General features: G+C 39.5%; 1 protein-coding gene across 1 annotated transcript in view; it reads right to left on the minus strand.

The window, feature by feature from the left end:
• The window catches only part of kcnj3a (potassium inwardly rectifying channel subfamily J member 3a), a 56664-nt gene extending 36182 nt beyond the window's left edge, over window positions 1-20482 (minus strand). Inside the window, exons 1-2 of the mRNA XM_041807638.1 lie at window positions 18977-20482; window positions 13058-13274 (exon numbers count right to left, since the gene is read on the minus strand). Of these exons, the coding sequence (XP_041663572.1) occupies window positions 13058-13274; window positions 18977-19654 (895 nt within the window). The 5' untranslated portion in view covers window positions 19655-20482. The remainder of the gene's footprint in view (window positions 1-13057; window positions 13275-18976) is intronic.
• Window positions 20483-25751: the final 5269 nt, after the last annotated feature.

The following is a 25751-nucleotide window of genomic DNA, read 5'->3' on the forward strand; positions in this document are numbered from 1 at the left end:
CTACTTGATTAGCTTGCTAACTGGCTATAAAATATGTATACTTCTGCTAGTATGAGCACTTAATCACAGTGGGTTAGTACTGTCTCGAATAATGCACTGCAGCTTTGCACTAACAGGAAGTGACGATGGTTTAACCACAAAACAGATGCTAGGCTGTTAAAAATTGAAATTTGATGCTATTTTCACTCACTATTAAAATCAAATAACTTGTATCTAATGTTGACATTATTTGCTTCAATAATATTTTGCCTTGAACGCCTTTTCTTTGTTTAAAATATGCTGCTGTTGAGTAATATGTTGGCTACCTGGGGGATGCTAACATTAACTAGCGTGCTACCAGGCTAACAGTACATTATTTGCTACGTCACCAATATGGCATTCATTGAGGGTGTGAGGTCGGTTCCCCGATTTCATCCCTGCTGGATATTCCACAGTCAACTGTCAGTGATACTAATAGAAAGTGGAAGAGTTTAGGAACAGCAGCAACGAAGCAGAAGACCACATATCACAGAGGGGGGTCAGTGACTGCTAAGGCACATGGTGCGTTAAAGTCACCGACTCTGCTGAAGCCATGCATGAAGAGTTCTGAAGTTCCACTGGCATAAATGCAAGCGAGAACTGTGCAGCAGGAGCTTCATGGAACGGATTACCATGGCCAAGCAGCTGCACGCAAGCCTCACATCACCAAGTCCAATGCCAAGTGCTGGACTGAGTGGTGTAAGGCACTCCAACACTGGACTGTGGAGCAGTGATGAGTCATGTTGCCCTGTTTGGCAGTCAGATGGGTGAGTCGGAGTTTGGCGGACACAAGGAGAACGTTACCTGCCTGTTTGGTGGAGGAGGGATTTTCAGGGTTTGGGCTAGACCCCTTATCTCTAGTGAAGATACTTCAGCATAAAAAAGCGAAAAAAAGGAGCACCCTCCCAACACTAAACTGAAAGGTAGGTGCACGAACACAAAGGTTATACTGGAAGCAGGAAGGTCACGTATGCATTACAACACGTAGGTCTTCTTCAGCGTTGTCTGACCTATGTGTCAGAACGCGTCCGTTGTGGCCTGTTATGCTTGAATAAACGTTAAAAAGGACATTTTGAGTGCTGACCTTCCTGCTTCCAAGATACTTAAGCAGACCAAGACATTCTGGACAATGCTATGCTTCCAACTGTGCAGCAACAGTTTGTGGAAGGCCCCTTTCTATTCCAACATGACTGAGCCCCAGAGCACAAAGCAAGGCCTATAAAGACATGGTTTGATGAGTTAGGTGGGGAAGAACCTGACTGGCCCATACAGAGCACAAATTCAGAGTACAAAATCTATAGCTTGGTGCAGTGGTTCCCAAAGTGGGGGTCAGGGCCCCTTAAAGGGTCCAGCCAGAAATTTGGGGTTTACTGGCCAAAAATACAAAGAGAAATGGTGTTATATTTTATTCATTTTTGTAAAAAGAAAATCCTTAAAACAAGTGAGATTTGTACTTAAATGTAAATAATGCATCCAAAAACTCCTTCATTTTCCTAAGTTTAACCAACTCCAGAAACAGTGTGGTTCCCTGATCTCTAGTCAGAATTCCTGGCTACCATTACACCATGAAGACTAAAGAACACTCAAAGCATGTCAGAGTTATGTGGTCTGATGAGATAAAAATGGTGCCTTTTTGGCCATCAGACAAGACCCTATGTTTGGTGGACACTGTACATCACCACAAACACACCATCCCCACTGTGGCAGCATCATACTGTAGGGGTGCTTCTTAGCAGCCAGCCCTGGAAGAGCAGAGGGTAAAATAAATGCAGCAAAATAAAGGACAATGTTGGAGGACTATGTTGTTCAGTCTGCAAGAGAGCAACGGCTTGGGAGAAGGTTTATTTTACTGCAAGACAACGAGCTGAAGTATGCAGAGGAAGCTACAGAAATGGTTTAGGTAGCAAGGTGAATGTTCTGGAGTGGGCGAGTCAAAGCCCAGACCTAAAACCAGTAGAGAATTTCTGGCTGGACTTGAAAAGGGCTGTTCATGCCGATCCCTGTGCAACCTGACAGAGCTAGAGCAGTTTTGAAGAGGAATGGAGTAAAGTTGTAGAGTCCGGATGAGATTGAGACCTGTCCACACAGACTCAGAGCTGTGATTGCAGCCAAACATATATATTTTTGTTTATTTGGCATTACTTAATAAAAATGTATTTTTACTTTGGCATTAAAGAGTTTTGTTTTGGTTGAAAAAGCCAAATTATATTGACTATGACTGGCTTAAAAAATCAATAAAAGGGTAAAACATCCAAGGGTGTGAATACTTTTATAGACACTGTAGATTTCAGGTTCAAAGCCTGGCCAGACCACAAAGATCACCTGCTGCCAGATGAGTAAGAGCAATAACGAAGATAAAAATAAGAGGATGAGTAGACAGAGATTAGATCTCCAATAAAGATCGTACATTTCTCATATTAGTCCCATACAATTCTCTTGAGACAGGTGAGACAAAGATGAAATCTCTCAATTATTGCTTTAATATTTCTCTCAATTTTATTTAGTGTGTTTTAGAGATTACTTGTCTCTTTTTTGTCTTCATTTTTCTGTCCTTAGGGTCCCTTAGAATAAAAAAAAATATGACACAGAAAAGACACAATAAAAATGAGACTATTATTTTCATCTTATTTCTCTCTTTTAGATGAAAATGAGTCACAGAGCCACAGATAGCGTTGGGTTCACAGTCAGTATGTCAACCACACAGCTTGCCATGTTATTTATTAAATTTGCATATGTGTCTGTGAGTTTGTGTCACTCAACACCCATACAGCGGGGAGGTTAAGTGATTGAATTAGCTGGAAAGAAAACTAGAGGAAGACAAAAACCATTTATCTGTTACTCATGCTGTCAGCAGCCTAATGCTCCGTGACTTTAAGCCTGCAATGGTAGGGATGACTCTTCAGGAATATCAGGATATTATGAATATCACTCAAGTAAGATAAGACATGATGGTGTGTTATGAAAGCCAGTAAGGACTGGGATGTTCCTGTTGTCCCAGGACTAGATCAGAGTCAGGTAGAAAGTCCACTCATAGTTTCTGAAAAAGTCTGTCACCTCCAGTTGCTTAAACGAACCTACACATTAGATTTAGAATAAACACAAAAGAAAGGATCAGCAGTCAGGGAAGAAATCTCTAACCCAGTGTTACTCAAGCAATGAGGCAAATTGTGGAAAAAAAAAACATTTGTAAGAGCCACAATCTAAGTGGTGAAAAGTGTCAACTAAAAGGAGTTTACGGTGGCAAAAATGGTCAAAAAGCAGGAAACACTGGGAGGAAAGCAGCAAACTCTGGGTGAGAAGTGACCAAATAATGAGTTAAAAGTGGAAAAAACGTGGCAAACAAATGAGTGAAAAGCGACTAAAATGGGCAAAAATCAGAAAAAAAGTGGGGAAAAAATGGGCAAAAAGTGGCATTTAATTGCAAAAGGCATCTTGAATGGATGAAAAGTGGCAAAAAGGGGCAAAGAATTGCAAAAAGCAGGATGAAAGCTGCAAAAAGGGGAGGAAAGTGACAAATGAATTGACAAAAATGGGCTTAAAGCAGCAAACTCTGGGTGAAAAGTGGCAAGAAAATGAGTTACAGATGGCAAAAATGGTCCAATAGTGGCATAAATGTGGAGAAAAATGACTGAAAAGTGACTAAAATGGGCAAAAATCAGAAAAAAATGGGGAAAATGGGCAAAATGGGAAATTAGAGGCATTTAATTGCAAAAGTGGGCAGAAAAAAAGGCAAAAAAGGGGCAAAAATTGCATAAAGCAGGATAAAAGTGTCAAAAATGGGAGAAAAGTGTCAAAAAGAAGTGGCAAAAATGGCCTGAAGTGGCAAACACTGGGAGAGAAGTGGCAAAAAAGGGCAGAAAGTGGCAAAAAAGGGTGAAAAGTGGCAAAGATTATTTACAAATGGCAAAAATGGTCCAATAATGGCAAAGACGTGGGGAAAAATTAGTGAGAAGTGACTAAAAAGGCAAAGAAAAGGTAATACAAAGGGGCAAAAAAATTGCAAAAAAGCAAAATAAAAGTGTAAAAAATGGGCTAAAAGCAGAAAAAATGGAATTAAAGTTGCAAAAACTTGCAAATAAGGTCAATGGAAATATGCAGACAAAAATAGAGATGACAAATAAAGCCTACTGTGTAAGTGTGGGGAACAAACTGATTAATATGACTTGCAATGGATAATTTCTGATCCATTGCATCCATTTACTGTTAACCTCGACAGGCCAACTCTGCAGACCGATGATGAGTAAAAACTTCTTCAGGGTTGTCAGTGGGAACCCTCCTTCATCGGTGTTTCCTTCAGTTAGTCCTAAGACAGCTCCACAGGGCTGAACAGTGATCTCCACTGTTCATTCATATCTTAATCAACACTATGTTTGTGAATGAGCAAAATCCCTCCCAGACTGGATTTAAGTATGTAAACACTGTTTACACTGGTTGTGCTAAACCACAATGCATTGCGGCTCTCATACAGTCCACAAGTGGAGCTTGCTGACCAGCCGGACTTATGTTATCCTAACCGTTACCTTAACCCTAACCTGAGATATGTAGCTCAGGGAAAATTCAAGCAGGAAGACTGTTTCTGCCCATTCTTTAGTAGGGGTGGGTAAAAATATCGATTAATCGATGCATCGCAATATTTCCTCCCCCAATTCAATATCGATTCAGCAAATCCTCTGAATCGATTCACCTCCTGGCCAGTGGGGGTCGCTGTGCGTGTGATTCGCGTTGTATGGACGGAGGCCGCACTCAACCAAACAACAACCAACCATAACCATGTTATGTGAGGTTTATCACAATTTCCAAGAGGACAGAAATATTATTTAAGTTTACATGCACTTTACTTTTTCAGTGTTTATACAGAACTGTCATGTTTTTTACTTTTGTACTCCATATGCACAAATGAGTTATTATTGTGCAAATGTTTATTTTCAGATGTTTTATTGTTCAAAAATGTGAGGTGACTTACCAAATATGTTCACATGGGCACATTATTAAAAAAATGTCAACAGGTTAATTGTGTATTTCTACTTCTTACTGAATCGACACTGAAGCATTGAAATCGATATCGAATCGAATCGCAACCTGAAGAATCGAAATCAAATTGAATCGTGAGGTTCTTAACAATACCCAGCTTCTTTATTCCCCGCTCGTTTATATCTCTCCCTTTTCCATTCTTTCTCTCTTTCCGCTCTGGTGATCAGCTGATTATGGGCGTTCACTCTCGTAAGTACTCCGCTAATCAGATTCTGCCACATCCTCCTTTGACCAATCATCACGCACCTGTCAGATTTTAAATCCATCATTCTCTCTTTCACAGTCAGTTGTTCTGTGCTGACCCTCCTCCACCCCACTGACTTCCTGTAAAAAACTAAATCGTATGTACTTAAAACCCACTGACAAGTCTGGAATTTTTCAAATATCTGAAAATGAGATGTTTCTCTAGATTCGTCAGGTGAATGAGGCCTAAAGTAAGCGTTCAGAGGGGTTTCTGACTAGAAATAAGATGGACTGGTGTCTGAGTTTTTGGAGGTGTAGCTATTTCTTGTTTTAGCGAGTTCTTCTCCTCATTATCACATTTATGAAGTCAAAGAATAGCAGATCATTGCTGGTCTCCACCAGTCTTGATGGAAAATCCAGAGTCTGGACAGTCCGAGACCGAGACCAGACCAAGACATTCAAAATGTGGTGTCAAGACCAGTCTCGAGACTCCATAGGGGGTATCCCATTCTTAGTGTTTGCCTCACTACCCCTAAAATTATCACGAAGTTGTATTAAGCCTCTCCTGATTGAAATACAGTACAGTGTCTCAGATGAACGGTCATGAGAGTGGACATCAGAGAAGCAGTCAGACTGTCTTGAATTCTCAACAATAGGCCCTTAGAATCATCCTGACTTTTCCCCCTTACATTGCACCCTTGCTGTATAGTATATAGTGTCAGACAGCCCATAAGTCTGACACCTGCACACACTACTGGATGCAATAGCTCTCTTTAAATGTCTGCAGACAGTGTTGGTTTAAACGAGGGTTCATTGTTGACCACCCAGGTTAACTTTGGTGTCAACAAGCATTTTTTGCTGATTCACTTTTGCTGTGCTGTAACTGGACAGGCAAGCTGACTGAAATTGTTCTTATATAAGCTTACATTTGGAGGGCAGCATGCCTGTTAAAAATCAATGCATGCTCACAAATGAGTTGTATCTACTCGTGGCTATGTGCTGAAATAAATGCAGGTAAATCAAAGACACGACACTGATTTAGCAGAACAGAACCCGACTGAACAGATTGCTAGTGAACAGATGCTTCTGCAATGCGGACTTGTTCAACTGCAAAATCTAACTGGTACATAGTTAAGTCACTGCACAACTTCTCTCACATATTAGAGCAGTGATACTCAACTATTATTATTATTCCCCCAGAAAACCCTAAAAAAGGGAAACTTTGACCTCAGAAATTATCCATTGCAAGTCACGTTAATCACTTTGTTTCCCACACTTACACAGTAGGCTTTGTCATCTCTATTTTCGTCTGCATGTTTCCATTGACCTTATTTGCAATTTTTTGCAACTTTAATTCCATTTTTACTGCTTTTAGCCCATTTTTGACAATTTTATTTTGCTTTTTGCAATTTTTTGCCACCTTTTTATCGCCTTTTTTGCCACTTTTTTTGCCCACTTTTGCAATTTAATGCCTCTAATTTCCCATTTTGCCACTCTTTCATGCTTTTGCCCAATTTTCCCCACCTTTTTTCTGATATTTTCCCATTTTAGTCACATTTCAATCATTTTTCTCCACATTAATGCCACTACTGCATCATTTTTTTGCCACATTTCACCCATTTTTGACACTTTCTGCCCTTTTCTGCCACTTTTCTCCCAGAGGTTGCTGCTTTAAGCCCATTTTTGCCACTTCTTTTTGTCCCATTTTCTCCCGTTTTTGCCACTTTTATCCTGCTTTTTGCAATTCTTTGCCCCTTTTTGCCACTTTTCACCCATTAAAGCTGCCTTTTGCAATTAAATGCCACTAATTTCCCATTTTGCCTTTCATGCTTTTGCCCATTTTTCCCACCTTTATTCTGATTTTTGCCCATATTAGTCACTTTTCACTCATTTTTCTCCTACTTGTATGACCATTTTTGCCATCTGTTACTCATTTTTTTTGCCACTTTTCACCCAATTCTGCACTTTTCTGCCCCTTCTCTCCCAAAGTTTGCCGCTTTAAGCCCATTATTGCCACTTTTATCCTGCTTTTTGCAATTCTTTGCCCCTTTTTGCCACTTTTCACCCATTAAAGCTGCCTTTTGCAATTAAATGCCACTTTTTGCCCATTTTTTCCCCACTTTTTTTCTGATTTTTGCCCATTTTAGTCACTTTTCACTCGTTTTTTTCCACTTTTAACCCATTATTTGGTCACTTCCCACCCATTTTTGCCACTTTCCTCCCAGTGTTTCCTGCTTTTCCACCATTTTTGCCACCTTATACTTCTTTTAATTGCCACTTTTCACCACTTAGATTGTGGCTCTTGCAAATGTATTTTTCAACAGTTTAGCTCTTTTGTTGAGCAGGGTTGAGTAACACTGCATTGGTCTGTATTTATGATTATTACTAGTAGTAGTGTTAGCATTATTCATATCCAGTATCACCTTGAGTCATTGCTTGTCATCCTAACAGCGTTAGATTCCTCTTTCCTCATCCAAACACTTGTCATTTGTGCACTGAAACCTTGCAGAAGTAACTGAGCTCTGTGTTGTTGTGCTGAGATTCACATCAACACAACAACGGGGATGAATAGCTCGCACACGGCGCCTGACATGCAGCTCTGCTCTGCAGCCAATGACACATTAGCAGCTCCAGAAGCTACTTGTTGTGGAGCGATGAGATGTGTTGTGTGTATTGATTGTTATTGTGTCAGACATTATCTCTGTTCGTTCTGTTAACTCAACCAAAACTTGTTACTACATCCTTATTGTTTGTGCTTTACCCCCCCCTTCAGCTACCTTGTGTTCCAGGCGGCGTGTACACAACATTAATTGCAACGTGATGTAAACCCAATTTATCCTCAGCAGCACATCGTCTCACCGCCGCGCTAGAAAAGCAACTCAATACCACAGAGCCACAACTGGCACGGCTCCAGGAGAGAATATGCTGCTACCAGACATCCTACATGTCTCATTTGGAACGTGCTGAGGTAGTGATCAAAAAACACCTTTGGGCTCCTTTTCAAAAGGAATGAGGAATCGCTCATGCCTGTTTATGCAATGGAGAGGTTGTCAGAGGTTACAGCTAAATAGAACAATTCCGGGCTCCTGCATGATCTCTTCCAGGATACACACTTTGTTGTGCTTTAAGAGCGCTTCACAAAACCCAAAAATGTGTGTGTGATGTCAGGGAATGAGATGCCAACAAGGGGGCGCACCCTTGTGTTTTGTTATTTTCTGGTAGTGGGGACAAAAGCGTGTGATTGTGCACGCTTTAATCTGCAGGAGAGTGCTTTAACTTGTGTTCCAGACTTTTTTTTTTCCCGCACAAAAAGGAGGTCTGGGGAGTTGGGCAGCATCCTCGCTAGTAAACAACAAGCCTCATAAATATTTCATCCCATTTTTTCTGTGCTGTATCACCTGTTCAAGCCAATACTTCCTAGTACAGTAACAACCTCGGCGTGCGTGTTTCATATCTCAGCAGAGATCCTCCTTAATACGAGGTGATGCTGTCAACACAAAAAGCAATTTCATTTCATGTTTTTGGTGCCACGTTTGCCTGGATTTTATTACAGAAATTGTGATATGATCCCTATACTATAGGAATAAAAAAACATATCTAAGTTTAGGTGCAGTGCTGCAATCCTGAATACTCAAGGAGAGGTTGCCATGGAAACAGAGTTACATTGGCCAGAAATGAAAGCGTCTGAGGATTTAGACTTTCACTGTACATAAATTTTTAAGCATAGATTGTTTCGACATCAGTCTCTCAAACCATCCGCTTCACGTACGCACAGCTGCGCCTGCATGCAGACATTTGTGGAGCGACAACACGAGCAGGACAATCCTGCAGATTTTAACTGCATGTGCATGGAGATTCATGCCTCTGCTGCAGCTACTGCAACTCTAGAGCAGGGGTGTCAAACTCAATCACAGCAGGGATCCTGAATTTAGGTCCAACCTGAGGGCCCAACACTTAAACTGTCAACCTCATTTACACAAGTAATTAATTATGGAAAAGTAAAGAACGAAGCGCTGATAATAAATGATTTTGAGGTATTAAACAAGTTAAAATTACGTGTTTAAAGGCTAAAAAATCTTTTATAAAAAGTAGGGCTGGGCAATTAATTGCAAATAAGATTAAATTGCAATATGGCCTGCTGCAATTTTCAAATCGCAGAAGTTGCAATATTTCTTTAACTTAAAATGTGTCAAAGCACCAGTTTAATGATTTTTTTTTGCAGTGGCAGAGATTTTATGCACATTATGCAAACATTCAAGTGTCAGTTTTCTTATAATGGTTTACAAAAATCCTCCTTTCTGTGTTTTATGGATGTTTTTCTTAATTAAAATGAGTGACATGAAAATGATAATGCCCTTAAACAAAGCGAATGATATCACATTTGCAATATGAGTAAAAATAGTTCGCTCATTCTAAACCAGAAAAGCACTCAGAGAGCGCAGATCTCCGCCATTAGCCCTATCCCCCAATAGTAAAGAAACCTCTAAAAACATTCCTGGATCCGTCCCCATGTGCCCCCCACCACAGCATTCGCCCATTACTCCCTCTCCAGTGGGGTGGAAACACGGTGAAGCAAAGCACTGGCTTCACTGCAAGTGGACTGTCATGGTGGAAGCGTTGCCTGCTGGTGCCAACAGATGCACTGACAGTCTCACCTATGGTCTCACTGGACGACTGGAAGTCATGGCAGAGGGTGAATATTCCTCTATTCCTCCCAGCATTGTGAGTATTCTCGCTACAATTCGCTGTCTTTCTCTCTGTTACGCTCCGACTCGTCTCCTCGACCAGGCTGCATCTTTCAAACTCTATAAACTCCAAAACTTTGAATAGAAACACACCAAAAACATGCTGCTGGGATTGAAGTTGCTCATGTCCGCCATCTCCTGGTGTAAAGTGGTAACAGCGCAGACCTCCGCCATTAGCCCTATCTCCTAATAGTAAAGAATCCTTTCAAAAATTCCTGGATTCAGACGATATCCAGATCACTCCCTAAATCTAATCAGTTCTTCCTTATGCCATTTCTGACATTTCCTGAAAATGTCATCAAAATTCGTCCACAATTTTTTGAGTTACGTTGCAAACAAACTAACTAACAAACAAACCCTGCCGATCACATAACCTCCTTGGCAGAGGTAAAAAACTGACGAAGCCTAGCGTTACGTCACAAAAGTCACACCCCAGCTGTGATCAGCTAGTATCCAGCCTCACCTCCTCCACCCCAGCCACCTCCTTTATAGCTTAAAGCTTGTTGCACCCTCATATTCAGATTCATGCTGCTATGAAATAATTTCATTGTTTTCAATACACATGGTCTTATTTATGGAATTATTTATTGCTTGAATTTGTCAAAAAAAAAAAAAAACATAAAATTGACCCAAGAATGATTGCATATAAAATCACTAATGGCAATATTTGGGAAAAAAATCACAATTAGATTATCTTTGCAAATCGTTCAGCCCTAATAAAAAGTCAAATTTATAGTTCAAAAGGCAAATATCTGAGATAGAAAGTCAAAATCATGGATTTTGAAGGTCAAAATACAAGATAAAATTCAAAATCATGACTTTAAAAGTCAGAATAATGTGATAAAAATTTATAATCATGAGTCTAAAGGCCAAAATAAAGATAGAAGTCAAAATCATGAGTGTGAAAAGTCTAAATATGGGATAAGATTAAAGAAATACGATTCAAAAGGTAAAATTTTGAGATTAAATACAAAATCATGACTTTGAACATCAAAATAATGTGTTAAAATTCTAAATCAGGGGTGTCAAACTCAAGGCCCGGGTACAAATCCGGCCTTTGGTGCAGTTTTACCCGGTCCCAGGATTTTGCCTTTTTTCTTATATTGTGAACTTTTAGATTCCAATTTTAAATTTCAAGTCATACTGTGAAATTTCAAGATGATGATTTCAAATTTAAACTCACATTTTGCCATTTTAAAGTCCTAACTTTGACTTTTAATCCCATATTTTGACCTTTTAAACTCACAGTTTAGAATTTCATCTCAATCTTAAATTCTAAGTTATGTCTCAGCCTTTTAAAACTCATAATTGTGTTTTTCATCTTATATTTCAACCTTTTCAGCTCCTAATTTTGATTTTTAATCCCATATTTCAACCTTTTGAACTCATGATTTTGTATTTTATCTCATATTTTGACCTTTAAAACTCCTGATTTTTACTTTCTATCTCTTATATTTGCCTTTTGAAAACATTATTTTGACTTTTGATTTTGTGTTCTGACCTTTTAACTAATATTTCAATTTGTTCTCTCAGATTGAAACTTGTCATTTTAAATCTCAAAATCATTCGTCATCAGTTTTTCTCCCCCTTAATGTGAAAATAAGGTTTACAGTTTATAGTTAAGTGTTGACCCTGTTAGGCCCTCAGGTTAGAGCTAAATTCAGATTTTGGCCCCTGCTGTGGTTGAGTTTGACACCCCTGCTCTAAATCCTGAGTGTTTAAGATCAAAATATGAGATAAAAATTTTAAAAAGTTAAATTATGAGATTTTATTCGAAATGAGTTTAAAAAGTCACAAAATGAGATTAAATTTTAAATTATGAGTCCAAACGTTGAAGTTCAGAGTTGAAAAGGTCAAAAAATGAGATAGAATTCAACATAATGTGTTAAAAAGGTCAAAATATGACTTAGAATTGGAAATTGTGAATCTAAAAGGTCAAAATCAGAAGTTTAATTTGTAATTGTGAAACAGAAAATTAAAACTATGAAATGAAAACACAAATTAATCTATTTTCCCACACTCCTGACTTTTTATCTAATTATTTTTACTCTTTCCTTTTTACATTTTTATGGATTAACGAGAATATTCTTAAGCATCAAGGTTAAGTTTGCATTTTTTACTAGAATGAATCTGCAGACCTCGGGCCAGTTATAATAAAATATGATACGATCATGCAGGCCGGGTATGACTGTACGAAGGGCCGGATTTGGCCCCTGGGCCTTGAGTTTGACAACCATGCTCTAGAGGCACCTGCTGTAATATCAATGTTGTATTCAGACCTTGAAGCATGCAAATACACTCATTAAACAGTTACATTTACATGTGCATTGCTCTAACAACATTCCATTCTTCCCTCTTTGATGCACGCACCTTGCTTTTGCACACTTCACATATAATCCAAACACCACGACACAAATGCAGCGTGTGTCAAACTGCAGATATGTCCAACAGTCTCAGCTGCAAAGACACTCTAGAACAGCTCTAACTATGTGCTAATTGCTGTCTGCAGTAGCAGCCTGTCACATCCCCGTATGCTGTTTCCTCTCAGCCAGCCTATAACAACCATTCAGCCCTATAGCGCTGCAAAAACCAAGCTCCCTCCACTCACATCAGCTGTGTCAAATAAACGCTTTAAATTTAAAATGACCACAGAGGAGGAGAATTTTTACTCGGGGCATTACTCATTTTGTGGAAATGGAATTCCCTAATTCCAAAGGGACCCTTGAAAGCAGATTATTATCCCCTGTGAGAAAAAGCAGCCTTGGAGTAAGTGCTGTGCAGGCACAAAGGTGGAGAATGGATTCAGGTGGGGAAAAGGAAATGTTTCTAGCTGAAACAAAGAGGAGGCCCTAATGCAACAAATGTTTCTCCTGATGCCTAAGACAGAATCGATCATCTATTATGCATAAATGTTAAGCAGTGCTATTATTAGCAGCACTGTGTGTTTAAAGCAGAGATCAATGAAGCAATCAAGAGGTCAATGGTAAGTCCTTAAGATGTCAGCTGTTAATATCCCAGCATATTCCAGCCAGACGCCGTAAAACAAGCCCCCATTTCCTCCCAGAGCGCGCCTTACTCACCTGTCGTCTCCACTATCCCTTCAAGTATCACCACGATCTCGAACTGCTCCGTCTGCATGGACCTCTGGGAGAGGTCGTAGAAGGGGCTTTTGGTGTCAATCACATGGCAGATCGTAAGCGGCGAGACGAGGAAGAGCTGGTCTGCCCCGGTGCTGAAACCCACATCCAACTCCAACTGATCCAGCGGAAGAAACTCGCCTTCGGGCGTCTGGCGGGACTAGGGAGAGCGTACAGGAGGAGACAGAGGCAGAGATGTTTGTTGGAGGGTGAGACTGACTTATGTGCCGCTTATAGAGAGGAGGCTGACTTTTTCACACTTCAGGTGCATTTAGAGCAGATCCCTAACTTTCTGGACTTTTCTTAACTTTCTAGAGAGTTTTACTGGTGGGATATTTACACCACGTTGATGTTGTGATTGATTTACCACAAATCTACTAGTTTACTGATTTATCCACCTGCTCTGTGGTTCTAAAGCTCCTTACCTCCATAAAAAGCTGTTTTCATGACTTACTAAGACGGCTACAGAAGCAGCTCGTCTTTGGATAAACTTTCTCAGATTATTCTTTCATTTAATCGTGTTTACATCCCTGTACCACGAAGAGATTTTCATAATATATGGTGGACATGCTGTCAAACTCAAGGCCTGGGGGCCAAATTCGGCCCGTGGTGCAGTTATACCCGGCCCACCAGATCATATGATATTTTTACTAGAACTGGCCCACCAGTATGAGGTCTGCAGATTTATTCCAGTATGAAAATGTAAATTCAGCCTTGATGATTGATAACATCTTTGTTGAGTCATGAAAATTAGAAAAAGTAAACAGTAAAAATAATTTGATAAAAAGTCAGGAACGTAGGAGAAATTTGTGTTTTCTCTGTATTTTCAATTTTGGATCTCCCATGACTAAAAGTTATGTTTATTTCATATTTAACCTTTACATCTCATCACTTTGACTTTTCTCTCATGTTTTTACCTTTAAGATTCATAATTTTACATTTTAAATCCTATTTTGACCTTTTAAATTGATATTTTTGATTTTTATCTCATGTTTTGACCTTTTTCAACTACTTACTTTGACTTTTATCTTGAATATTTACCTTTACAACTCGTGATTTTTAACGTTATTTTATATTTGGACTTTTAAAACTCTCATGAATTTGAAATTTTAACTCATATGTTGAAATTTTAAACTCACTATTTTGACGTTGATCTCACAATTTGATTGTTAAATATCATGATTTTGTTTTTCTCAGTTTTGTTAACATTTCAACTACTAATTTTGACTTCTTCTAATTTCTTTACCCTAAAAACTCATGATTTTGAATTTAATGTCACAATTTGACTTTTAAAACTCATTATTTTAAATTTTATTTCACATTTTGACCTTTAAAAGTCATGATTTTTAATTTTATTTCATATTTTGACTTTTAAAACTCATCAATTTAAAATTTAACTCATATTTTGACATTTTAAACTCACGATTTTGGTGTTAATCTCACTTTTTTTATTGCTAAATATCATGATTTTGATGTTTTCTCAGTTCTGCTAACATTTCAACTCCTAATTTTGACTTTTATCTAATTTCTTTACCCTTAAACGTCATGATTTTGAATTTTATTTCATATTTTGACTTTTAAAACTCATGAATTTGAAATTAAATCTCATATTTTGACATTTTAAACTCACAATTTTTATTTTTATCTTGCTTTTTTATTGTTAAATATCATGATTTTGAAGTTTTTCTCAGTTTTGCTAACATTTCAATTCCTAACTTTGACTTTTATCTAATTTATTTACCTTTCAACTCATGATTTTTTAATTTTATTTCATATTTTGACTTTTAAAACTCATGATTTTAAAATTCTATCTCATACTTTCATTTTCAAACTCATAATTTTACATTTTAAATCTTATTTTGACCTCTTAAAAGTCATGATTTTGACTTTTGTCTCATTTTTTGACTGTTAAAAATCATTGTTTCAGTATTCTATCTTATATTTTGCCCTTTAAAAACATTATTTTGACTTTAAATGTCATGTTTTTACCCTTCAAACTTATAAGTTTGACTTTTTATCTCAGAATTGAAGTTTTTAACTTATCGTGTTGTCCTTTTAATGTCAAAATCATTTAAGTTGACATTCAGTGGTTAAATATCGACCCGGTTAGGCCCTCAGGTTAGATATAAATTCAGATGTCTGCCCCTGCTGTGATTGAGTTTGACACCCCTGATTTAGTGTTTCACAGCACTGGTTTAACATATTTTTTTGTGCCTTTATTCCAGCGATAGCCAGACCCAGGTACTGTGTTCTGTTTTCTCAAACTTTGCATAAATGTTCACTCAGACTGAAGGATAGCCTGATTTGATTTTGGAGGTCAAAGGTCAAAAAAACATCTCAGTACTTCTTCTTGACCTACCTTTAACTGTCCACCAGTTACCTCACAGCAGCATATAACCCCAGATAACAGTTTTCAGTGGAACAGCCCTCATGTTCAATAGTTTTTGCTCTATTTAATATCAAGGCTGAAAGCTGAAATGTGTCACTGGAGTCGTCTTACTAACTGAAACTGTAAAATCATTTATGACCCTGGGTGAAGCCGTGGGGTTCAGAAGGCAAATCCATACAGGTGAAGTTCTCCTAATGAGGTTGAACACTCTGCTGCTAATTCTGATTTCAAACATTTAACCGTCTCATCAATGAGGTTTCATGTAGTGAGACATTGTTTAGGGCAGCCCTTCCCAAACTTCAGTTTGCTGCAGCCCAATATGAGACAAAAACCCACGCTTGAACCATCATATTTTTGTTAAACAGGGAACTTCAGTGCAAATGCTTGCCTTCAGATACTTTAAATTACTCAGAGAACATTTGTGGAGTCACAAAGTACAATGAATGATCCACTGACATTTATTTTGTTACAAAGCAGACGCTTTTATCCAAAGCGGGGTAAATTCAAGAACACAAGCAAAGATCTAGACAAAATTCCTGTTTCAGTCAGGCATCTGCAAACTCACTAGGATTTAAAAATGTACGTTGTGGCCCAGCAAACTCTGCTCATGTAGCATTAAAGTCCTCAAAGACACTGATAAATCCTCAGGGTTAGGAAACAAAGCGATATAAGCTCATAGAATGTTGAACAGAGTGTCACCAGTTAATCTAACACCAGTTAAACCATGACACCGGCTGTAGACTTCAGAGAAAATTAACGATAAAAGGTGACATGAATTCAACTTCTGAGACTTAAAGTATGAACATGTGGTCATGTATTATACAATCATTTAAAACATGATTTATTTATTGGTTTTTTGTTTTTTTTTAATTATTTTTATAATTTGAAGTTACTTTAAATGACCGGGCCGGTTCCCTGAAAAGCTCAGAGGGTTGTGACTTAATGATGATATCGATGCTTTTGTGTTGGATTGGTCACATTATTACCATCATACTGGCTAGCAGTTCATTTTGGAGCTGTGTTGATTATTATTGGGTTCTTTTGTTGAAATGATTTATCTGTGCCACTTTTTTCTAATTTATCTGGACATTTTTCAGCCTTTTGCCATTTTTAATCAATTTCTGCCACTTTTCCCACATACAAGCCATTTTTCCCACTTTTTTTCCATTTAAGACACTTTTTAACCCTTTCTCTACCTTATCCAGCCAAATTTTGCAAATTTTTGCCACTTTTTTTTTTTATCATGTTTGCCTCTCTAGCAGAGCTGAAGTGAGTAATTCTGACACAACTTCACCAACTTCAGAGGTGCAGGGAGGATGAGGAGAGTATTGAAGAAAACACAAATCTTAATAGACCGACGCGTGTAGCCTTCGTCACTCCAGACCCATTTCTGACACCTTATAATGCCTTTTCACAATTTCCACCAATTTGTGCCCCATTTGGCTTTTTTAAACCCATTTCCCCACATGTCTGCCTCTAATTTGCATTTTTTTGTTATTTTGATCCGATTCCAGCATCTTTTAAACCCATTTTTTAGCCACTTTTCAAACCCACCACTTTATCCAGCTATTTTTGTAGTTTTTTATCATGTTTGCCACTCTAAACTCATTTTTTTAGAATAGAATGTGATGAATATATTAAATAAAGACACTTTCCACAATTTTTGCCACTTTTAAGTCATCTTTGCCACTTTAGACACATTTTGCCACCTTATAATCCCTTTTAACATTTTCCCCCAATTTTTGCCCCATTTTGCCTTTTTTAAAACCCTTTTATTTCCACATTATTGCCTCTGTTAACCTTTTTTTTGTCATTTTAATCCCATTTTTACATCTTTTAGCCCATTTTCTGCCACTTTATAAACCCTCTTTACCACTTTATCCAGCTATTTTTGCAGCTTTAAATCATGTTTGCCTCTCTAGACCAATGACTATATTGAACAAAGACACTTTCACCTAATTTTGCCACTTTTTAACTGCTTTTCACCATTTTCCACTCACTTTTGCCTCTAGTAACCCATGTGTGCCACTCTAGACTCATTTGTTTTTTTTTTAGAACAGAATGTGATGAATATATTAAATAAAAAACCTTTTACCAATTTTTGCCACTTTTAAGTCATCCTTGCCACTCTGGACTCATTTCTGCCACCTTATAAGCCCTTTTTACATTTTCCACCAATTTTTGCCCAAACTTGCCTTTTTTAAAACCCTTTTATTTCCATGTTTGCCTCTGTTAAGCATTTTTGTCATTTTGATCCCATTTTTGCATCTTTTAATCCATTTTTTGAGAGGGACCCAACTGCACTCAAGATGGCCGTCGCTATACGTCCAATCCACGCTGGAAGTCCCAAGCAGAAGTTTCTTCTTCGTGTTGGACTCAGCTGCCAGTGTTTGTCAGTCTTTTTCGCGCCTAAGCCTAACCCTTGGTGCTGGATCTCAAATATATCACCTTCCCCACTGCCTTACTCTGAACCTAACCACTCGGGTTTTAATGCCTAAGCCTAACCTTAGACGTATGGACTTCCAGTTGAGACTTCTGGTATGGATTGGAGGTATGTCGGCCATCTTGTCTGCATCAAGGTACTCTTGGCATTTTTGCCACTTTTTAAACCCTCTTTACCACTTTATCCAGCTATTTTTGCAGCTTTAGATCATGTTTGCAACTCTAGACCAATAACTATATTGAATAAAGACACTTTCACCTAATTTTGCCACTTTTTAACTGCTTTTCACCATTTTACACTCATTTTTGCCTCTAGTAATCCATGTTTGCAGCACTTTTAACCATTTTCACTGGTTATTTTTGATAGTTTTTGCCCATTTTAACCCCTTGATGCCACTTGTAACCCATATTTGTAATTATTTTTTCCTTAACGTTGTCTCAGTTATAGTGTCTAGACTCCTTAAATTTGTGCACATCACGGCTTAGCTGAAGTATGGCTGAATTTGGAAGTTCAATGTGCTCTTCCACACTGTTACCATTACCTTCAAAAAGGAGATTCTGTTGAATGAAAAGGGGGCTAACTTAAACATTAGTCAGTGCCGTTGCTTTGCTAGAAGTGTTTATTATTTAGGTTTATTATAAAATATGTTATCACAGATTAACTTTAACATGGAACATGATTTTGCTGATCATGATTGGCCCCCCTTTAGCTGGGTCCCAGAAGCCCCCCCCCCTTTATCCCCCCTTAGGTGCAGCCATGCCTCCGGGTCCACACTTTGGAAAGCACTGGTTCAGGGAAATGCCGATTTGGATGAATATTTTTCCTGTTATGTTTGCAAAGCTGGAATTTCTGAGAGGATGAAAAGCCTTATGTGCTCTGGCTTGGGCCAAAAATGGCTGATGGTGCTACTTTTGGATCATTTTGCTCTTTAGTGTTTAGAGAAGAGAAGAGGGCCTTCGTAAATGCCTGAAAACATGACAGAGAGGCTAAAAACCGGATGCTCCCCCAGTAAAAGTAAAGCTTGACTTACTTTAAGCAATTTGCAGCGGATCTGTGCAGACACCATATGGCTGTTACGCAGGTTGCCGACCCTGAACATGAGAGTTAGTTTCCCATCTCGCATAGAGATCGCCGCATGCTCACTGAACATCAGAGTCTCGGCCCTCTTCTTGGGCTGAGACATCTTGATGAACATGCAGCCGATCAGAAAGGCATCGACGATCGATCCGAGGATCGACTGGAAAAGAAAGAGAATGATCCCCTCAGGGCATTTGTCTGTGATGTATCTGTAGCCATATCCTATGGTAGCCTCGGTCTCTATGAAGAAGAGGAAGGCTGAGGGAAAGTTGTACACGTTGGCCACGCATGGAGTGTACTTGTCGTTGTGTGCTTTGTTGAGGTCTCCTCTGATGTACGCGATGAACCACCACATAGAGGCCATGAAGAGCCAAGCCACCGTGTAGGTGAGGATGAAAATAAACAGATTCCAGCGCCATTTCAAATCTACGAGCGTTGTGAATAAGTCTGAGAGGTATCTGCTGGTTTCACCACCCAGGTTCCCATGCTGGACGTTACATCGCCCGTTCTTGTCCACGAAGCGCTGCCTCTTCTTCTTTTTCTCCGGGGGAGGCTGGTTGAATCCAGACCCGCTAGATGAGGTGGTCACTACCTGATAATCGTCCCCAAATTTCTTTCGAAGTGCAGACATACTACGATGACAGCAGCGAAAAAGGAACAACAAAGGATTCAGTGATGGAAAATAAAAAACTGTGTGGCGTTTAGCTGCTGCAGTGCCCGTGCGCAATGTCTCCTCTTTGGAAAATAAGGCGATAAAAGTGCGCTGTCTTCGCCACCAGTTTTAGTCTTGCACCGTCCCCTTTCGCCACACACTACTGTTGCTACACCTCACAGCCATGAAACATCAATAATGTGCCAGTTCTCCACAAACCTCGAGGATAAGAGCCATAAGAACGGCATAAAAAAGACGCACAGGATGAGGTATCCAAACGCGCCAGTCACAGTCCAGGTTGTACAGGTTTATCAGTTGCTGCGTCGTGGATTACTCATCGCCCGTGAAGGTTGGGGCTGTATCGACCTGTTCCAAACTGTACTCACACAGTAAGTTCTCATGCGAAAGTTCAAAATCCCTCAACGCCTCATAAAACAGCAAAATCTCTGCGTAAAACGGTTTCCGGGATGAAGCGTGTCTGTGCGCACTTGTGTTGGAGGTGATCAGGCTTCCAGTCCTTCCTCGGTGGTGTGTATACATAGGAGAGGAGTTGCATCCGAGCATGTGAGTGTGAGAAACAGACGAGCTGGAGGAAGAAAATCACCGTCCCACTGTCGTCATTTTTGGCTGCGCGCATCGACGCCGATGGCCAGGCTCTTCTCGCTCATCTCTCAGAGAAACGTCGGCTGGATTGTCATGTTGTCAGCTGTACAGATCCACGAGATGAGCTTTTTTATTTTTGGCAGCGTGGATCCTTCTTCTTCTTTCCCGTCGATTTCCCTGCGCGGCTCCTGCGCACTTCCACGTTTCCAGTGATGCACGCACTGTTGCCTAGTGGTACTACAAAGACAGACAATTTAGGAGGAGGAGGGAAGAGGATTCGCCTGATTTGACAGGATTTTTTCCCTTTTTTTTAAATGTGTGAGGCTGCAGCCAAGATGTTCAGATGGCTTTCAAATAAGCAAACATCTGAGAAGAAAGTGATCAACAATCTGGCTCTTTGCAACATTGCTAAATAATTTCAAAAATAGTGACAGAAAAAAAATCTTGAATCTGGACAAATTCCTTCCTCCCCACATCATTTAATCTGCATTCTATAACAAATATATTTACAAATGCTTCCAGTGGTGTGTGTGTGTATGTGCGTGTGTGTGTGTGTGTGTGTGGGTGGGGGGTGGGGTGCTCGCCTCCCTCGTGGCTCAACTGTTTGAAAACCCATGCTAAAGTGCCCCCCAGAGCCAAAACGTGGGATTAAGTGCCCTCCTTGGAGCCAAAATGCGTGTCAAAGTGCCCTCTTGGGAGGCAAAATGCGTGATAAAGTGCCCTCTCTGGAGCCAAAACACACACTACAGTGCCCTCTTGGGAGCCAAAACACACGCTAAAGTGCCCTCTTTGGAGCCAAAACACGCTAAAGTGCCCTCTTTGGAGCCAAAACACGCTAAAGTGCCCTCTTTGGAGCCAGAACACGTGCTAAAGTGCCCTCTTGGGGGGCAAAACGTGTGTTAAAGTGTCCTCTTTGGAGCCAAAACACATGCTAAAGTGCCCTCTTTGGAGCCAAAACATGTGCTTAAGTCCCCTTGAGAGCCAAAATGTGTGATAAAGTGCTCTCTTAGGAGCCAAAATGTGTGCTAAAGTGCTCTCGAGGGCCAAAATGTGTGCTAAAGAGCCCTCTAGAGCCAAAACATGTGCTAAAGTGCCCACTTGGGAGCCAAAACATGCTAAAGTGCCCTCTTGGGAGCCAAAACATGCTAAAGTGCTCTCAAGAGCCAAAATGTGCTAAAGTGCCCTCTTGGGAGCCAAAACACATGCTAAAGTGCCCACTTGGGAGCCAAAACACATGCTAAAGTGCCCCCTTGGCTGGTTAAAACATGATAAACTGCACACTTGGGTGGCAAAAAGGCATGTTTAAGTACCCTTCTCATGGGCAAAACACACTAAACTCCAGAAGACCATTAGGACCAAGAAATACTATGAAACATTACTGTTGCAGGGACTTTTATGTTGGGCCCTTTTTTGATCTATATAGAGCCAGAACTATATCTGACAGAACCAGTTTGGATTATCTGGTGCTTATATGGCGTTAAAATGCACTAGAATACAGGAAATGGCATCTACTTCATTGAAAATGTTGTGGGGGAAGACCCCCAGACCCCCTAGAGATTATTATTTATTTCTGTGTGTTCTTCACAGTCCAACGTTGAATCTACACAGTTCTTGTGGATGCTGATCCTAACTACAAACTAACTTGAGTAGTCTGTCTAGTTAGTCTGTTTTAAGGATATATAATGTGCCATTTGTAGAACATATAAACATGTCTAAAGTGTCCTCAAAAACACACCCTCCTCTAGTGCCCTCTTCAGTGGCGAGAACACGCTGTATGTGCCCTTTCTTTTCTTTTCGCTCCTGCCCTTGAAAAAGTCTGTGCACGCCACTGCTTTCAAATAAGCAAACTTAACGCAGCTGGGAAGAAAGTGATCAACAATCTGGCTCTTTGCAACATTGCTAAATAATTTCAAAAATAATGACAGAAAAAAATCTGAAATCTGGGCAAATTCCTTCCTCCCCACATCATTTAGTCTGCATTCCATCTGAAATCTATTTACAAATGCTTCCTGTTTGCTGCCTTCACCTCTGGGACTGCACTAAAAGCAACCAATGACCCCACACTCATTCCACGGGTGACTGCACACGCTTTATCCTGTGAACACAGCACACAGGAGATCTTAGGACAGTAACAAGTTCTGCAGGAAAGCTGCTGACTGACACTCACTGGTATACCAGATGAGATATGTAGTTGGGGGGGGGGGGGTGCATAACTCAGAATTCCCTCATATTACAGAGATGAGAGGCACAGAGGAATACACCCACACCGTGGTTACACCGTGGCTTTTTACACACTTCCTATCTCATAAGGAGGCATGAACAACACCAGCACCTCTCTCACACATGTACCTCCCCCCACCTCCACTAACACCGCTACCTCCTCCCCCCTTTTCCTCATTTCTCCACTCAGTATCAGGACATTGTGCATTGGACTAAATCTGGGTGTTCCTGCAATATTTCTACCTCATTATGAAATCAGTGCTGCTGAGAACCAGAACTTTAAGGACACTCTGCTCCTAAAGACTAAGACAAGAGATTCATAAACCCAACGAAACACCAAACAAGTCAGATTTCCCTACATTAAATGAACAATGCATCAATCATTATTATTTATAGCAGCCATCATCATTGCATGTTTACCTTCCTCCCACAGATCAGAACCTTTACCTGCCTCGTCACATTAGAGCTTTTTACAAGCCTACGTGTGCTGTGAATAAATAGATTTATGCCTGTATTACTGCAGACAATTTTGAGATAACGATTATTTCTTTCAGTCTTTAATTTCTACTAATCTTGCAAAGCAGATGGATACGCCCATTACCTTGTTTCTGAACAGTTTGGGCCCGGTTAGAAAGTGACAGGACCAATCAGTGACGAGGGGCAGTACTTTCAGACGTGGCGGAGTCGTGATGCAAGCAAGCAGCAAGAGGCCGGTGCAGTTATGGCGGAGGAGATGAGCATGGATGCTGCTAAAGCGCCGGTTGACGACATTTCTTCATTTAAAGAAGAACAAAGAACAGCAGTGAGTTGTTTTCTTTTTTAAAAACCACAAAAGTCGTGCACTGACATGTTTACAGACGCCACTGGCAGCTGGGTCGCGGCCAGGTCATGTGTTTTGTTGCTCTGATTGGCCTGTAAAGATGTGACAGACAGAACGTTCATCCAATCACACTCTGAGTTTTTTCAAAGGCTCTGCCCTTTCCCAAACACTTAGGCCCTTTTTGATTTGGCCTACTGCATACTCCTGCCAAATGCAGTATTCAGTATGTATTGCGCACTGTGTACTGCGTTCGACAGTAGTATGCAGTATGACTGCCAGTCAGATGTTATTGTGTCTGGTTTAGCTGGTTTCCAGTGTACAGAAGTAAGTCATACCCTGGTCAATAGCAAACGACGCTAAAGTGTTTTTAATCCATTTATGTATAGAAAAAGTCTATGAAATGTTTTTATTTGATTTTTCGGGATTTATCCAGCCGTTGTTTTTAGCTTAGCATGTATAGTGCAGATAAAGGACACACTTGACAGCACCTTTCCGGCCGTTACGAGCCGTAATGGCCAAACAAAAACAACAGTGAACTTATTGCAACTTATTTCGCTGTAGTGCATGTTAAAAAGGTAAAGATAAAAAAGTAATGGCACTTCCATTTGTAACCGTCAGCCGCTCTGTTGAAAGTTTGAGAAGGGTCTAGCTGCAGCCGCAGCCGCTCCAAGCCACACTTCGTACAAAACACGCCCCATCGATCCATAGAATAAATTAATTCTAACCCTAACCAGTGGAAATAAAAATGCTAAACCACACCTAAAGCTTATTAAGGCCTATCTAAACTAATCTAAGTTAACCTTAAACTAAGCAAATAGCACAAGTGGGCGTGTTTTGTAGGGGACGTGGTTTGTAAGGTACCTTCGGCTGCAGTTGGGTATTATTGGAAAGTTTCGCCGCTCTCCGCCATTACGAACTCTGACCCGACGCTTTGCATTGTGGGTAATCAGTACGTCATCTGGGTATTTTTGGCATACTGCAACTTGTGCATTTGTTCGCATACTGTATACTATATTTTGGGCAAATCAGTACGCATTGCTAGTATAGTAGGCGAATTCCAAAACGGCCTTAATATTAAAGTTTTTCCAGACAGATGTGTGAAACTCATCTATCTGACGTGTCAGGTTACAATATTTCTACCTCATTATGAATCAGTGTTGCTTAGAATTAGAACTTTAACCCATTAAAGCATGAAAACAAAAAATATAGCCAGAAAATTCTCATTTTTTGAAACTGAAATGTTTATTTCACTTTCTACTGAAATCCAAAAAATCCAAATTTCCATAAAATTGAACATGTATATATATATATTTTCTTATTTGATACATTAGGTGTTTTTGGTAACTGATAATCCACTTGAGGGCATTTGTATCATTTATCAGATTGTATTCAGAATGTTTTTTAGTTATTTATTGATCCTATTGATGAGATAGAGGTATCATAAAAGTATGTATCAAATATGATACAAGGGACCCATAAACCCAACAAAACACCAAACAAGTCAGATTTCCCTACATTAAATGAAGAAACATTGGTTTCACATACATTTTCAACAGCATCAATCATCATTATTATACATAGCAGCCATCATCATTGTTTGGCATGTCTACTTTCCTCCCACAGATCAGAACCTTTACCTGCCTCGTCACATTAGAGCTTTTTACAAGCCTACGTGTGCTGTCAATAAATAGACTTATGCCTACATTACTGCAGACAATTTTGAGATAACGATGATTTATTTCAGTCCTTATTTTCTGCCACTTTTGCCACTCTAGTCATCCACATAATCTGACATTTGACGTCCTTCTTCTCACATTTAATTCGATTGTTCAAAATATCAAAGCAACAGAAAAATACGGACAGTGCCTTTAAAAAGTGTTCACCCTGTGAATGTTTTAACCTTTTGTTGATTATATAAATCAGTCATGGTCAATGAGATTTAGCTTTCTTGACCAAAAAAGACAAAAAAGCTCTTTAATGTCAAACTGAAAACAGATTATTATAAAGTAATGTCAATTAAATAAAGATAAGATCTTTTTATTGTTGCTGTAAAATCATTGAACAGTGAAAGGTCGTTTAGCAGCTCACTTTGGCAGTGAAATATTTCACAGAGAAATAAACAGGAATTAAGAATAAAAGTGTATAAAGATATATGTGCAAAAAAATCATGCAACAATCTGTGCAAAAATACATGCAGCAAAATACAAATATACATATGTATAAAATGACAAAAATATTTACTGCAAACTAAGTGACTGCAATCACAACACTGAGTCTGTGTGGATAGGGCTCAATCAAACACCTGGATTCTGCAATTTTTCCAAGAAGCATCCCCACAGCATGATGCTGCCACCACCGTGCTCCACTGTGGGGATGGTGTGTTTGTGGTGCTGCACATTGTTTGGCCAAAAAGCTCCATTCTGGTCTCATCAG

This window comes from Cheilinus undulatus, linkage group 15, assembly GCF_018320785.1.
Source record: "Cheilinus undulatus linkage group 15, ASM1832078v1, whole genome shotgun sequence".
NCBI classification, from domain to species: domain Eukaryota; kingdom Metazoa; phylum Chordata; class Actinopteri; order Labriformes; family Labridae; genus Cheilinus; species Cheilinus undulatus.